The sequence below is a fragment of the Alligator sinensis genome, unplaced genomic scaffold (genome assembly GCF_000455745.1).
Source record: "Alligator sinensis unplaced genomic scaffold, ASM45574v1 scaffold763_1, whole genome shotgun sequence".
Classification (NCBI taxonomy): domain Eukaryota; kingdom Metazoa; phylum Chordata; order Crocodylia; family Alligatoridae; genus Alligator; species Alligator sinensis.
In genome coordinates this window covers 376,717-390,643 of record NW_005842744.1, presented here as the reverse complement: position 1 = coordinate 390,643, position 13,927 = coordinate 376,717, and the positions used below count along the sequence as shown (strand labels likewise).

At 45.7% G+C, this 13,927-nt stretch overlaps 1 protein-coding gene across 1 annotated transcript in view; it reads left to right on the top strand.

Annotated features, from left to right (window-relative positions):
• Window positions 1-13,927, top strand: part of ITGA9 (integrin subunit alpha 9) — a 373,158-nt gene that overhangs the window by 34,126 nt on the left and 325,105 nt on the right. The window contains exons 5-6 of the mRNA XM_014525097.2: window positions 6,575-6,642; window positions 12,617-12,746. Of these exons, the coding sequence (XP_014380583.2) occupies window positions 6,575-6,642; window positions 12,617-12,746 (198 nt within the window). The remainder of the gene's footprint in view (window positions 1-6,574; window positions 6,643-12,616; window positions 12,747-13,927) is intronic.

The window sequence follows — 13,927 nt, the reverse complement described above, 5'->3', positions numbered from 1 at the left end:
CCACGCCTTTGATGATAATCAGTTCAATTATGTTGTTAACTAAGTGGGAGGCTGCCCTTCGTACTGCCCCGATGCCAAGGGGCGCTCTGCGGCTCTGACCTCCCCCAATACCGCAGCCCAAGCCTCGCAGATGGCATCATGGTGTTCTTCCTCACCGGCCCCACACTAGGCCCCAGAATCTTCCACGCAAGACCCCACCATGACCCTCGCTACACAGGCAGCCACTCCGCCGTCACCTGGGCTACCTCACCCCCCCAAAGCTATCTTCCCCTCTTGGGTGTGGTTCCCCCGGAACCTTCGACCTCTTGCCCTGGCCCACCTCAAGGCCAGTCAGGACCCCAGGCCCCCGGCTCTTGGGCATCCCTCGCGGTGGGCCCCCGGCCCTTTTGACCCCCACTGGTCCTGGCCCCAGCATGTGCCAGTCAAGGGTACTATCCCCTTCGGGCTGGGTCTGTCTAGCCACTCACTATCTCCTCGGGCCTCACCGTGCCACAACTCCCTTCCTCCTAGGAGCAACCGCAACACCCTGCCCACATCACTGCCACTCTGCCCCCTCTGGGCCCCTCACAAACACTGGCCCTCTAGGCCCTCTTCACACTGGGCCTCTAGGCCTCTTCACACTCAGGGTTCACCCACCTGGTGGTGGTGGGGGCTAGGGGTTAAGGTGCCCCAACCCACCTTTCACCAGGGTGATCACTGGCCTGGCATTTCCTGGGGGCTCCCGCGCCACTGAGAGCCCCACCAGACCACCCACTCCCAGCAGGGTGCAGTTTCAGGTCATGTCCAGGACCAGGAGCCTCCTGCCAACCCCTTGCAGCTCCCCCTTACCTCCAGATTGTTCACAGCAGCCCTAAGGCCAGGCAATGTTGCTGCCTGACCTCCTGCAGCCCAACTGCCTGGTTTATGTAGGCCTCAAAATGGCTGCCGCCATCAAGCACCCGGACCTTAAAGTGGCAGGAGCACCCTTTGCTCTGCCACAGTCCTCTACACGTGTTTTGCCTTCGAGTTCAGGTTCTTATTTTACAGTGACTATCACTCTCTGGATTTTCTCTAATTTAAAAAAAAAATCTGGACAGCCCTAATTGTTACAGAAATAATAATTTTGGCAGTATTGAAGTGATGACCCAAAGAAGGGTACTGTGGTACCTGCATGCTTGTCTATCTATGTCCATATTAACCATGAGACATCAGTCAAGTAAAAGATATCACCCACAAGAATTCTTGCTTTTTGTATTATTCACTTTGCTAATTGTTTACTAGTGAACTTGTTAGACCAGAAGCATTCTTGCTACTGTGAAATGCTAAATTATTATTTTTTTAGTTCTGTCATCATTTCCCTGTACATTTATAAAAATGCTTCCATGGGGTGGGTCATGGTTTATTATGAAGTCCCTTTTGTTTTTACTATAGTAATGTAGCCCATGAGGAACTGATTTGGTTCTAAAGACGCAATTTACTCAGTAATTCCATGCAAATTCCTTTGTAATTTAGCAATGAGTTAATGGTTACATATAATATAGTGTTACCAAGGTATATGGTGAATGTTTTCACAGAATAAATGACTCTTTTTCCCTGGAGCCCCCTTATCCTTGAGAACATGTTGTAATATGCAGGAAGTAGCAATGCATTGCAATCGCACATTTATTGGTTTGGTAAAGCTTTGGAAAAAAAATGTGCAGAAAACAGTGATGGGCTCAAGCTGCAAAATTCAGAGCTAGATTTGTGTTGGAAATATTTCCAGGGTGGAGGGAATGGTTTTCCTGTTTCTTGAAAACTTTAATGATTTTGAAAAAAAATCTGTTTCGCATTAGGATAAAATGAAGATCTTTCCAAGTTGAAAGAGAAAGACATGTATACCCAAGAATAGCTGACAGCTCATTGCACTCACTTGGGGCACAGGTGAAATAAGGTCTTATGCCTACTCTGCCTTGTTCAAACTGAGGGGTTGAAGTTAGATCTCCAACAACCTGAGTGCCCTAAGCACCCGGTTGTTAGGTAGTCTGAGATTAGATGCAATTTCCAATTGGAGCTGTTGCCCTTTATATAATTAAATACATACACACTCGGCTCTAGAGTTGGTTTCATTTTGGCCCCACAATTATTTAATATTTTATACAAAGTAGAACAGATCCAGCAGAGCAGATTGTGAGATTTCTACAACAAAATAGTCATGTCATTCAGTGGGGAGATGGATGAAGTGTTGTAGGTCTAAACCAGGCAGAACAAAGCCTTCTGTTTGTGACTCCTGCATCTGCAGTGAGTGTCACATGCATGTTGGGTTCTGGGTTTTTTTCAAGGACTGTTTATATATTTTATAAGAAATAAAATAATCATTGACTAAAATGACTACAGGAAACATCCGTATTGCAGGAAACGGTCATTGGCTAAAATACAGAAACAATCTTTGGAGCAGTGACTGAAACTCTGGTGCCCTCAATCCCAGAGGGGTTCCTTAAACCTCAGGCTGAAAATGGCATTGAACATGGGTTTTTCATGTCTATGGTGGGTGCTTTAGCCACTAGGCTGTCAAATGTAGTGGTCATGCCCAGGACTTGGGGCCTCCTCCTTCCCCATAGCCCCAGCTCATACCTCCAAGTTCATCCTGGCACGGAAGGTCAGCAGGGACATGTTCTCCCCCAGCCATGCCGTTGGCCCACATTGGCAGTGCCTGTGGTGGAGGAGGAGACTGGCTGGTGGGTGATGTGCTAGTATAGGACAGTGGATTACCCTCTTTCACTTCTCCCCACCTCTGCCATTCTGCCTCCCTGACTGTCTTCACCAGCACCTCTGTCCACTGATCCAGAGTTTGGCTGCTGCATACGCTGCCCTTCACCCTCAGGTCACACATAATGGCCAGCACGTAGACTGTACTGGACCACAAGGGATCAAGCCATTTCCTGATGCCCAACTTCAGCTGCATTACCAGTGCCTGCACATCTGGTGACAGTGGCTTGCCTCAGCCAGGAACACTGATCCCCTGTAAGCTCTCCATTTGGCTCTGAAGTTCCCTCACTATAGGGATCACCTGGCTAAGGAGGGCATCGCCAGTGCTGAGGGTCTCAGTGGCCTTGAGGAAGGGCATGAGGACCACCAAGATCTGGGAGATGGTATCCCACTCATCTCTGTTAAGGGGGCTGCTGATCCAAATCTCCCCAAGCAAGGCCATTTCACAGATGGCCTTCTGCTGCTCAACCAGCCTTCTAGCATCCGGTATGCTGCAGGATATTCAGCTCTGCTTGTTTGTCCCACAGCATCTTGCCACTCTTGATGCTCCGGTGGAAGTAGTCTGCCACCTTCCTGCATTTGGAAATGAGCTTGCTGGTGGCACTGGCGCTGTCACCGGCAGCCCTATCTCCCTCCAAGGCATCCCTGACAATGAGGTGGAACTTGTGTACCACACAGCGGATGCCAACAATGATGGCATCACGGACCACCTTGACCATATTGGCCCCATTGTTGGTGACCATGAACTCACAGGTTAGCTCGCCCTGCTCAGTGAGCCACCGCTGCACCAAGCGGTTCATGGCCTCCATGATCTTGGTTGCTGTGTGGGGCTCATTCATCACCTTGGCTTGAAGGAGAGCCCACTGATGGCCTGACTGGTTGCACCAGTGCCCTGTGAGGGAGAGGTAGGTATGATCTTCACCCTGGCTGCTCCAGATGTCCAAGGTGAAGTGTAAGGCCACCTGCGGACCTGCCTTGCTCAGCGCCTCCCTCAAGTACTCTCTGCATGCTTCATACAGGGAGGGTACTGGTGCATGCAGGCACTTGGTATGATGGGGCCATGAGCGCTGTGAGCCGCCTGAACCCTGGCTGCTCAGCTAAGGAGAAGGGCTGTCCATCAACAGCAAGCATCTCCACAATGCTTTGGATAATCTTGCTCACCCTTGCAACATGTCCCCCTTTCTGTCCGCCTTTCCTCCACTGTTCCAGTGTGGGCTGCCTCTGCTTTGGGGGAACGGGGGCTTTGGAGTGAGAGGGGGACGTCCCTTTCGGCATGCTCCCACTGGTGCCAGGCTAAGGAGGAGCAAGGGCAAGGGGGTGATGCTTGCAGAGATGCATCAACATGCTTACACTGTCAGATGGATCACAAATTGGCTGAGGGGCCACACCCAGAGAGAGGTGGTGGTGGATGGGTGATATTTGACCTGGAGGGATGTGAGCAGTGGAGTCCCCCAGGGTTCGGTCCTTGGGCCTGTACTGTTCAATTTCTTTATTAACGGTTTGGACGAGGGGGTGAAAAGCACCCTGTTCAAATTCGCTGACGACACCAAGATTTGGGGCGAGGTGGGCACGCTAGAAGGGAGGGACAGGATACAACTGGACCTGGACAGGTTACAGGGGTGGGCGAATGCAAATAGGATGGGATTCAGCACTGACAAGTACCCTGCACAGTACCCTGCACTTAGGCAGTAAGAACCAGCAGCATACCTACAGGCTGGGGAACTCCCTTCTCATCAGCACAGTGACAAAGGGATCTTGGAGTCATTATTGATTCCAAAATGAACATGGGCCAGCAATGTGAGGACGTGGTCAGTAAGGCTAACCGCACCTTGTCATACATCCACAGATGCATCACGAGCAGGGCCAAGGAGGTGATCCTCCCCTTCTGTGCGACACTGGTCAGGCCACAGTTGGAGTACTGCGTCCAGTTCTTGGCGCTGCACTTTAGGAGAGATGTGGCCAACATCAAGAGGGTCCAGAGGAGGGCCACTCGCAGGATCCAGGGACAGCAGGGCAGACCCTATGAGGAGCGGCTACGGGACCCGAACCTGTTCAGCATTCACAAGAGAAGGCTGAGGGGGGACCTGGTGACCATCTATAAACTTACCGGGGGGGGACCAGTGGGGAATGGGAGAGACCCTGTTCCCCTGAGCACCTCCCAGAGTAACAAGGAATAACGGTCATAAGTTGATTGAGAGTAGGTTCAGGCTGGACATTAGAAGGCAATACTTCAGAGTCAGTGCGGCTAGGATCTGGAACCAACTTCCAGGGGAAGTGGTGCTGGCTCCTATCTGGGGGGTCTTTAAGAGGAGGCTTGATAATTACCCAGCTGGGGTCATTTGAGCCCAGTATTCACTCCTGCCCAGGGCAGGGGGTCGGACTTGATGATTTACTCAGGTCCCTTCCAACCCTGAATCTATGAAAATAAAATGGGAACAGCAGCCCCATCTCTTCCTCCTCTGACTGTGTTTTTAAAGAAAGGTATGCCTCCCCCCTGGTGTTGGAAAGGATTGTTTGAGGTGCCTAGCTTGAGGAAAGCATTCTAGAGTGAGAACCTGAGTGGATGAAGGGGCCTCTCATGGCTCAGAATTATGTGCTTAAGTCCTTCAGAGAGGGATGGCTTAAGTTATAGCCCGGTCATCAGGATTTTTCACTGAGTACTTAAGTCATTCCTCACTCAGTGCTGGCTGTTGTGAATCTCATTTTGTGCTGCCTCACTTTCCCCACTCATTGTGTAGTAATCTAAGTAGCTAACACACATCTCTGGATTCCATTCCTGGAAGGAACCAGGCACCTTAAAAGTTAGGTGTTGAGACACTAAGGATAAATTTGCATGTTACACTTAATCCGGACTAAAGCTGTGGAATGTTAAGCAGTGTTCAAGTTAGAATATGCTGTGAGAAGTCACATGTTAAGGGTTAATACTGTTTGTGCCTGCACAGCTCTGACTTGCCATTGCAGGGCTGGTAAACTGGTTTGTGGCTAGGAGCCAGGATATCTGGGTTCTCTCCCTGATTGGGGGAGAGATGGTTTGGGAGTGGTGCATCCTGGGATGCTGCAGAACTGCAAACCTTTAGTTTGATCTTTGTGGAGTAGATTGAAGTTACCCTAATAAGCGCTGGGTAGCACAGCCCAGAGATAGCTTGCACTTGAAGTGGTGTAACTTTGAAATGTTCAGAGGTCACTTATGAGTTAACTGAGCTTTAATGTGTGGCTGCTCACATTTTAAGTGCCCATACTGTGGTCTAAGTGTAATGTGTAACTTTATCCTTTGTGAATTCGGTGCTAAGTAACTTGTCTAGGGCCAAAAAAAGGACAATGCCAGGTCTAGAAATACATGCCAGGAATAATGATCCTACACTTTTGTGGCAATTACTAGGCAACATTTATAATAATGTGTCTGGATGGCTCAAATGGAACCAAGGGGACTGTGTTGCTTTAAACTGCATGGTGTTAATTTAAGAGGCAATGCTGTTGCTGCTATGTCACCAAGACTTAGTGTTCAATTTCTGGGTTGGATTTCTAACCCAATCTCCATTGTTCTGCCATGTTGAATTGTCAGCGGAAAGTTGTAGTCAAATCACAGGTAGGATTTTTGGTTGCTGCTGTCCCTCTTCAGTCAAGACAGGTCAAATGAAATTTTTGGCAGTATCTGTGGACAACATTTCTGAGGTTCACGGAGTTCCTGAGTTTTTTTTCCTTCTTTCACTCCAGCTTATGAGTTTTGTGTCCCCTTGCTTAGCAGTATGTATGGAATGAAGCAAGGGAGCTCAGCAAACTGTGAGCCCCACACAGCTGGAACAAACTGAAATGACTGTGATTTGTTTTCCTCCTCCCTTCTCCAATCTAGAGTATAAGAAGAAATATGGGGAGGAACATGGCTCATGTCAGGCTGGGATTGCAGGCTTCTTCACTGAGGTGGGTAATGGTACTTTTGATGAAAAGTTCAGTTTTGCGGACGGGCTTTCCTCTTGTTTTGCTATGTGTACAAGAAAGGAGCTTGATACATATAACATGCCTTTTGCAGCTATCAATGTAGTTAACATATTTCATTTCATAATGTTCTGACTTCAGTAGTACAACAAACAAACACCCACCTTGCTTACACCATCTTTTCTCCTACAGGCAAGGAAACATTTTGGGTGTGGAGTTTTGTACATTGTGTGAGCCTATGAAATAATCCCCAGATGAATGGCCTTATGTGTTAATGCCCTCAGGAAAGAATAAATGAAGTTTGAAAACACATTGAAAGAGTATTTTATTGTACAGGTCCTGTAACATTTTTTTCAGGGTTCTCCATGGTTAGATTAGCTGCTTATTGTCTCCTTTACATATTATTTTAAAGTGCTCTTCCATTAATGAAATTTTTTTTTTAATATTCCTTAAATTCAGAAAACACATTGTTCCTTGATGTGTCCTAGCCATTCTTTCTGTCTCAGAAATGCAGATGGTGAAGCTGGTATTGTGGATTATTTCTTAGACTATTTCTTAATTACATTAAAACTTGATTTAATTCATCCTTGATAAAAACTAATTTCAGTTCCATCTGGGATGAATTTGGTCCATTCTCTTCTCCATTGGCATTTGCTGTTAATCATGCAGGAAACCACATTCCAGGTTTTACTCTAAATTTCCTAGTAACATGTATATCAAACGTATGCTACCTTCTCTTCATTGTATATCTCTCTCTCTTTTTCTCCTTTTCAAAATTAAAAAAAAAAATTCCTACTTTTTTTTAAAGTCAAGATGGCAAAAAACAAAGAGTTTTTCCATGTAAATATCCATTTACATATGATTTTGCACAGGCCAAGTCCCACAGTCGTTATCTATTCAGTGGTACCCACCTCTTGTCAGTGGGATTACTTGTATCTGTAGTTTCTGCTGATGCACAAAAAGGTGCAGAACAGCAAGTATTAACCATTTGTTTAGTGAAATCTGGAGGTAAGAGAATAAAAGAGAGGGAAATCTGGAGAAGGAATTTTTGCTTTTCTCTTCCATCACCCCTATTTTCTTTCTCCTTGTATCTGGCTCCTTTATCTTTCAAAGTTGTCATTGGTTTTCCATCATAATTACATCATTATCTGCTGTTGCCATTACCCCACTGGGGCCAAGGCTGCCCAGTTCAGCTGCTGTGGTAGAATAGTTTCAAGTTAGCTATACCACCTGGCAGTCATTTTGACTTGGCAGTTTAGAGTGCTTTGGAAAGTACTAATGGATGCTTAGCAAGAAGAACAATAGCAGCTTCAGTAGGACAATTTTAAAAGTATGATCATCAAAAAATGCTGTGTGCAGTGCGAAAGGAGAAGAAGAAGAAAACAACAACTAAAACCGAGAGAACTAAATTCAGAGAAGAGTCTGAGCAAGTCCAAGAAATAGTAGAAGAGAATCGATGTGTGAGCTGGAGCCTTTTACAGGATCACAGATTTTCTTACCTTCTATTCTATTGTTTATATTGTATTCAAGGTCTCATATTACAGCTGTGGCTGTGGGGTATTATCCTGATGTCAGAGGGTGTCTGAGTTGGCATAGCTTACAAGCTGAGGCCCCTATCTCTTCTTCAATTAGCATGATAGGTAGAGTTCTGTTAGTGTTGGTAGAATTAATGTCACTACCCAGAAAGGAAACTGAGGCAGTGCAAATTGTTTCATTTGTCTAATTTGTACACCACTTTTGAATTGGCTAATAAGATTTATTGGCCTGGTTGGTATAACTAAAACTATGGAACACCGCATGGGAAAAAAAAAAGGAATAAGATGTTTCCAGAAAATTTGGATGGGTGGCAACTCGTAACTAACCAATGGTACTATCTGATAACAGGAGACATGTCAGCAGCAGCTGTTTCCTGGCTTCTCTGCTCTATCAAGCTTGTTTCTTTAAACCTCTGTCACCTAGTTCAAAAGATGTGTCCCTGCCTTATGGAGCTTCAGCTATTTCGATCTGAGCAGGAAATGTAGATAAATAGCTTCTGGGTCAAATAGGCAAGCCCTTACAGTACACTCAGTCCTGCTGATGCTTGTTGTTTCTGCTGAGAGTCAGTCCATTGTCCCCAAGGGCACAGCCACTCCCAAGAACAAAACCTTTTGCTAAGCATCTCTATTTAGCTGGCTGCTTTGTTTCTTTTCCTTGGTCTGACTGTAGTCCTGTCCTTAGGTTGAATTATGAAATGTCCCTATTCACTATCCATTTAACTGGAACATGCTGGCCCATAAGAATATCTCCAGTATTCTGGTAGTGGGTGCTGTGTGCTCTGCATGATTACTGGCTTAAAATTCCCTGTGACCTTCTATAGACAAACAGGTGAGGAAAGCCAGCTGTTTGCTAGAGCAAAGAAAAGAGACAAAGCAACTTTGTACTATAGGCTTCCTGAATTTCACAGTTTGACTACATGGGACACAGATTTACATATACAGTTACATGGCTTTACAGCAATAATCCATAGTTAGGGCAGTGAGCTGCCTTATCCTGAGAAATAATGGCTTTATGTTCAGCAGTGATGGAGTAGAGAATAATTTGCAGCATTCTCTACAGAGCATTCTAGGAGCAAAGTCCCTCTGAATTTAGGGAATTTAGAACAGGATTTCCCTTCACAAGATCTAGGCTTATTTCATGTTCTACTTAAGTAGGGCTGTGTGAATAATGGCTTTTTCAGCTTGGTTATCAAACTAAAAAAAATGGGGAAAAAAAGGTTTTATCTGGACCAAATATATGATTTTTTTTCCAGTTTTCTTGTCAAACTGAAAAAATAAAAAGAATTTCTGGCTTGTCCAACAAAGCAGTCTGAATGATCTAAGATACAATGTTTCAAATTGGCTCACTGTCAGAAAAGCAAACTAGAGGTTGGGGTGTTTGGTTCCATTTTACACAACAGCTCATATATTAGAAGACTTATCTGGGATGAAAAAGACAGGTTTAGTTTCCTCCTGTGCCTGAGAGGAGTTTAATCCATGTCTCACCTTCCAAGAGAAGTACTTTGACCACCACACTGTTGTGTGTACTGAGTAGGGTACTCTAAGTCTGTTCAGTGGAGCAGGAACTGGAGCTCAGGGCTGTGTCCAGATGTGCGTAGACGTTTAGTTCCCCAGGGACAACTAGCAGCAGTGTACCTTGTGTCGCTGCTAGTTGTCCCCAGGGAATGCCCGTGCCATACACATGCTGGTGCACAGCAAGTTACCACAGGTCAGGTAGTGGGGGCTGAGGCCAACACTGGGCTGGCCCCAGGAGCCTTACCTGAGGTCTTGGGGGCCTCCTGAGGCTGCAGCAGTGGTGATCCTGCTGTGTGGAGCCTGGCTGGCAGCAGAGTACGGCTCCAGTTGGCCAGGTTCGAGCTTTGGGCGGTGCATGCTGCCAGCACGTGCTCAGCTCTGCTTTTTTCTTTTTTTGGTTACGGGTCTTTCTGACCCTTGGATATCCAGGGGTCAAAAAACCCTTTCATTCTGCTCTCTTGCAGCATGGAGAACAAGGGAACGTGCCACCACAGATATGTCTATGGCACATATACCACAGTTGTGCTCATCTGGATGTGGCCCCGGGGTCCAACTGGCTACAGGGATTCTCACCCTCTCGTTCTGTCTCAGTATTGTAGTATAACGTACTTTGTATTTTATACAAAGTAGAACAGCTTCAGTGGGAAAGAACCTCATCCCTGAAAGTTTTATAGCCAAATGTTTAGGATCCTCTCCTGAATGGAGAGCCACGTTAGAAATGGAAGTAGATACCATTAGAGGGGGTCTTCCAGAATACAAAGAGAACAAACACCACAGCTTAGGTTAAATTTAGAATATATCTCAAATGCTGCAGAAGAGTGCATCAGTTTTCGGGGGGGGGGAGGTTGGTCAGGAATCTCTCTTACATCCTAAGAACATCCCAGGATGGGATTTGCACATTCATCTAGGACCCCCCATTTAAGAAACTAGACCTAACCTCTGGAGCTCTGCGTCCTTTTCCCTATCACACTCGAAACAGCTCTAAGTTTAATCTCTTTTCACTCAAGTCTGCCTCCTGCATCAGTTTTTCTATAGAGGTACATTACTTAAAGTATTCTAACACATTTAGACAATCTTTTCCTTTTAGAAACAGTAATCATACTTCTGTAAGGGTGAGGCTTTTACATTGTGCTCTAACTTTGGTAAGCTCAATATAGAGCATGATGTGCTTCCAATAGTTCTTACATGGGGGTGGGGGGTTAGTGGGGCAGGAGGGGAGTGATTATTAGTTCCTTTCTCCTCCCCATTTTGCTTTCTTTGCAAACCAACAGAGATATCCTTTTGCATCCTGACAGTTGATTAAGTGAATTCCAAGATTTGTACAGTTTTGCCTAATAATGATGATTCGTTTATGGGAAGAGAGGAAAGAGTTCACTCTGGAAATGAGCTACATGAGTCAAGCACTGGGCTTTATTTCCTGTGGAATTAGGAGTGGAGAGGAGGAGGGTACACGGGGCAGACCAGTTTGTTCAGGAGTGGCTGAAAATTACCTCAGAGAACAGGAGCAAATTTAATTTTCAGTTCCTTCACATCAGATATTGCCTGGTTTTTATTTTGGGCTTATATTAACTCCTTTTTGGCCCTTTTTTAGGTCACTTAAATCAAATCATTCAAATATTATTCTTAGGTTTGTTTGTTTTTTTTCAGCTGTGCATTGCATTCAGCCAGAAATCACTATGTGTTTGATTTTACTTGGAGATCAATGAGTCTCACCCTCCCCTTTTCTACTGCTACTACTATATAAAGTTTGTGGTTCCCATCATTTAGAATGATGGGAAAACCCGGTGGTTTGCCTTGCAGGGATCAGTTTGAACCTTTTTTTGATTTTTAGCTCAGAAGGCTTCAGTTATCCTGTTTTTTTTTCCTTGAATGCTAGGTCCAAGTAAAACCAGCAACTCAAAGCAAAACTCTTCTGAAATGTTAAAGTCATAACATTTTGGCTGATTTCTGGTCAAAAAATCTATAAGCATGAGTTTTCCTCTACCTGGAACCCTAAATCAGTTTACTGAGGCGTAAGTAGCCAGTTCTACAGCCTGGAAAGTGGTGGTACAAAGTGCAGGAGTTGCAGCTGGATGTTCACTGCTGCAGGGGAGATGTCATCCCTTTTTTTTTTTTTTTACCGTTGATGTGTGTTGAGAGCCATTTAAACAACTCTGGCGACTGCTTCTGGGCACCATACACTGCCATTGCTAAACTGTCTTTGTTGCTGCAAGGAATGTTCAGTATGTAGCAAAGATGGGAATGGGAGGGTGAGGCATCTCCCCCAATTCTTTTCTGGTGCCCCCTCCCCGCTACATACACTCACTTAAACAATGTCTAGGATCATGCCCCACTTGCCCACCTATTGTCACACTACAGTCAGTTTAGGACACTGGCATAAGTTGCAGTGGATCTTCATTGTGGAGCAGCGCTATTTTACAGCAACTTGAGCATCTGTCCTTTTGAACCCATAGACTAGTCATCCTTAGCAGATCATTAGAAAGTTGGAAGTAGTCAGCAAGAGAAGTAGATCCAGTTGGCTGGTTGGGATTTTGTAGTTCATCATGGATTTTTTTGGTTATTTGGGACCCTAGGAGCTTGCAACAACTATGGGAGGAGCACTTATTGGAAGGATGACTCTGCGGGCATGTTGGTAGCTTGAAAAGTTGATTTTGGATACTTCTTGTGGAGGTAACAGAAGGGGCCAGCAGAATTCAAAGCATTCAGATATTCCTGTGAAATAATTCCTGTACTTGAAAAAGAAACCCTTGGAGGATGTTTGGGATGGAAAATACTACCTTCTTAGAGGCAGATGCGTTGTTGGTGTCTTGATATAAATTTGGCCCTGTACAAAACTCTACAAAACTTTGATTCTTTCATAATTCATGCTGGCTCCCTCCCCATCCCCTTTTTTATTTTCTCTCTTGTAGGAGCTGGTCATCATGGGAGCACCAGGATCTTATTACTGGACAGGAACTGTCAAAGTGTTGAACCTCACTGACAACACATATTTCAAACTAAATGATGATGCTGTGATAGCTAGACGATACACATACCTAGGCAAGTACCATTTTTTTCAGTAGTTCAAGAAAAGACCAAAGAATAACTGACTGGATTAAATGGTTTAATAATGATGATTGATTACCTAACAAAATATATCGGAAAAGAATGAGCAGGGCTTTTTCCTTGTTTAAACATTTCCACTCTACTCAGGAGGAGAGTGTTGGGAAGTAGCCTAGCATATAGAAAACTAAGAATTGGACTGTTAGTCGGGAGCTTCTCTGGAGTTCTAGTGGTTGACTTGGTATAAACCAGCTATGTGGTATTGAATCAGCTGACCTGTCTCTATATCTGTTTACATTTTTACCTGTAAAATGGGCATAATGTTTAAGTATTTAATGGCAGACTGTGAGGATACATAGCACTACATAAGTCATGCATTAGTGACAGAAAGAGATCATGGAACTAGAGGGTAGGGGTTTGAGTAGATTTTGTAGGTTAACATGTCCTTGGTTTTGATTTCTAGAGACCGTGCTTAAAAATTGACTAATGTCATAAATGTAATTAAAGGCTTCCCTCTTTTCCCCAGTGCCTGGGAGTGGTATCAGGACCTAGGGAACTCTTGGAACAGGCAACAGTCTAGAGACTCAAACTGATCTCTTTTCTTCCTTAACTTATATTTTTCTTTTTTTAAAGAATCACTTAGCACAGTGGTTGTCAACCAGGGGTATGTGTACCCCTATGGGTACTAAAAAAGGTTGTATGAGGGTATGCAGAACTGATGTGGCCAATAATATGGCCGATAAATGCTATGTGCATGTATGCAGCCTCAGTGCAGTGTGCAGGTTGCCAGGAGTGCAACCCAGTAGTGTGGACAGCAGCTGGGTCTGGCTGGTAAGTCTATTCTGAGGGAAGGGCACAGATTGAGGCCCCAGCAGTGGGGGAGGGAGTGGGGCTGGGGCAGGGGCTGCCCAGCTGGGGTTTGGTGTGGGACTGAGCCACTTGGAGGGGCAGCTCCTGCCACTGCGCACACCCCCAGGAGGGCATGGGGGGTGTGCCCTTGGATCTGCACGTGGGGTGGGGTAGGCTGCCACTGCGGGTTGGGGCTAGGGCAGTGCCAAGCTGTTTCCGGTGGGGGTGTTGGGCTGGGCTGGGCTTGGGGCAGGTGGCAGTGGTGCCGGGAGGGGCGGGGGTTTGAGGGAGCTGCAGCCCCTCCCGTAACCCCCGTCCCAGAGCTGCTG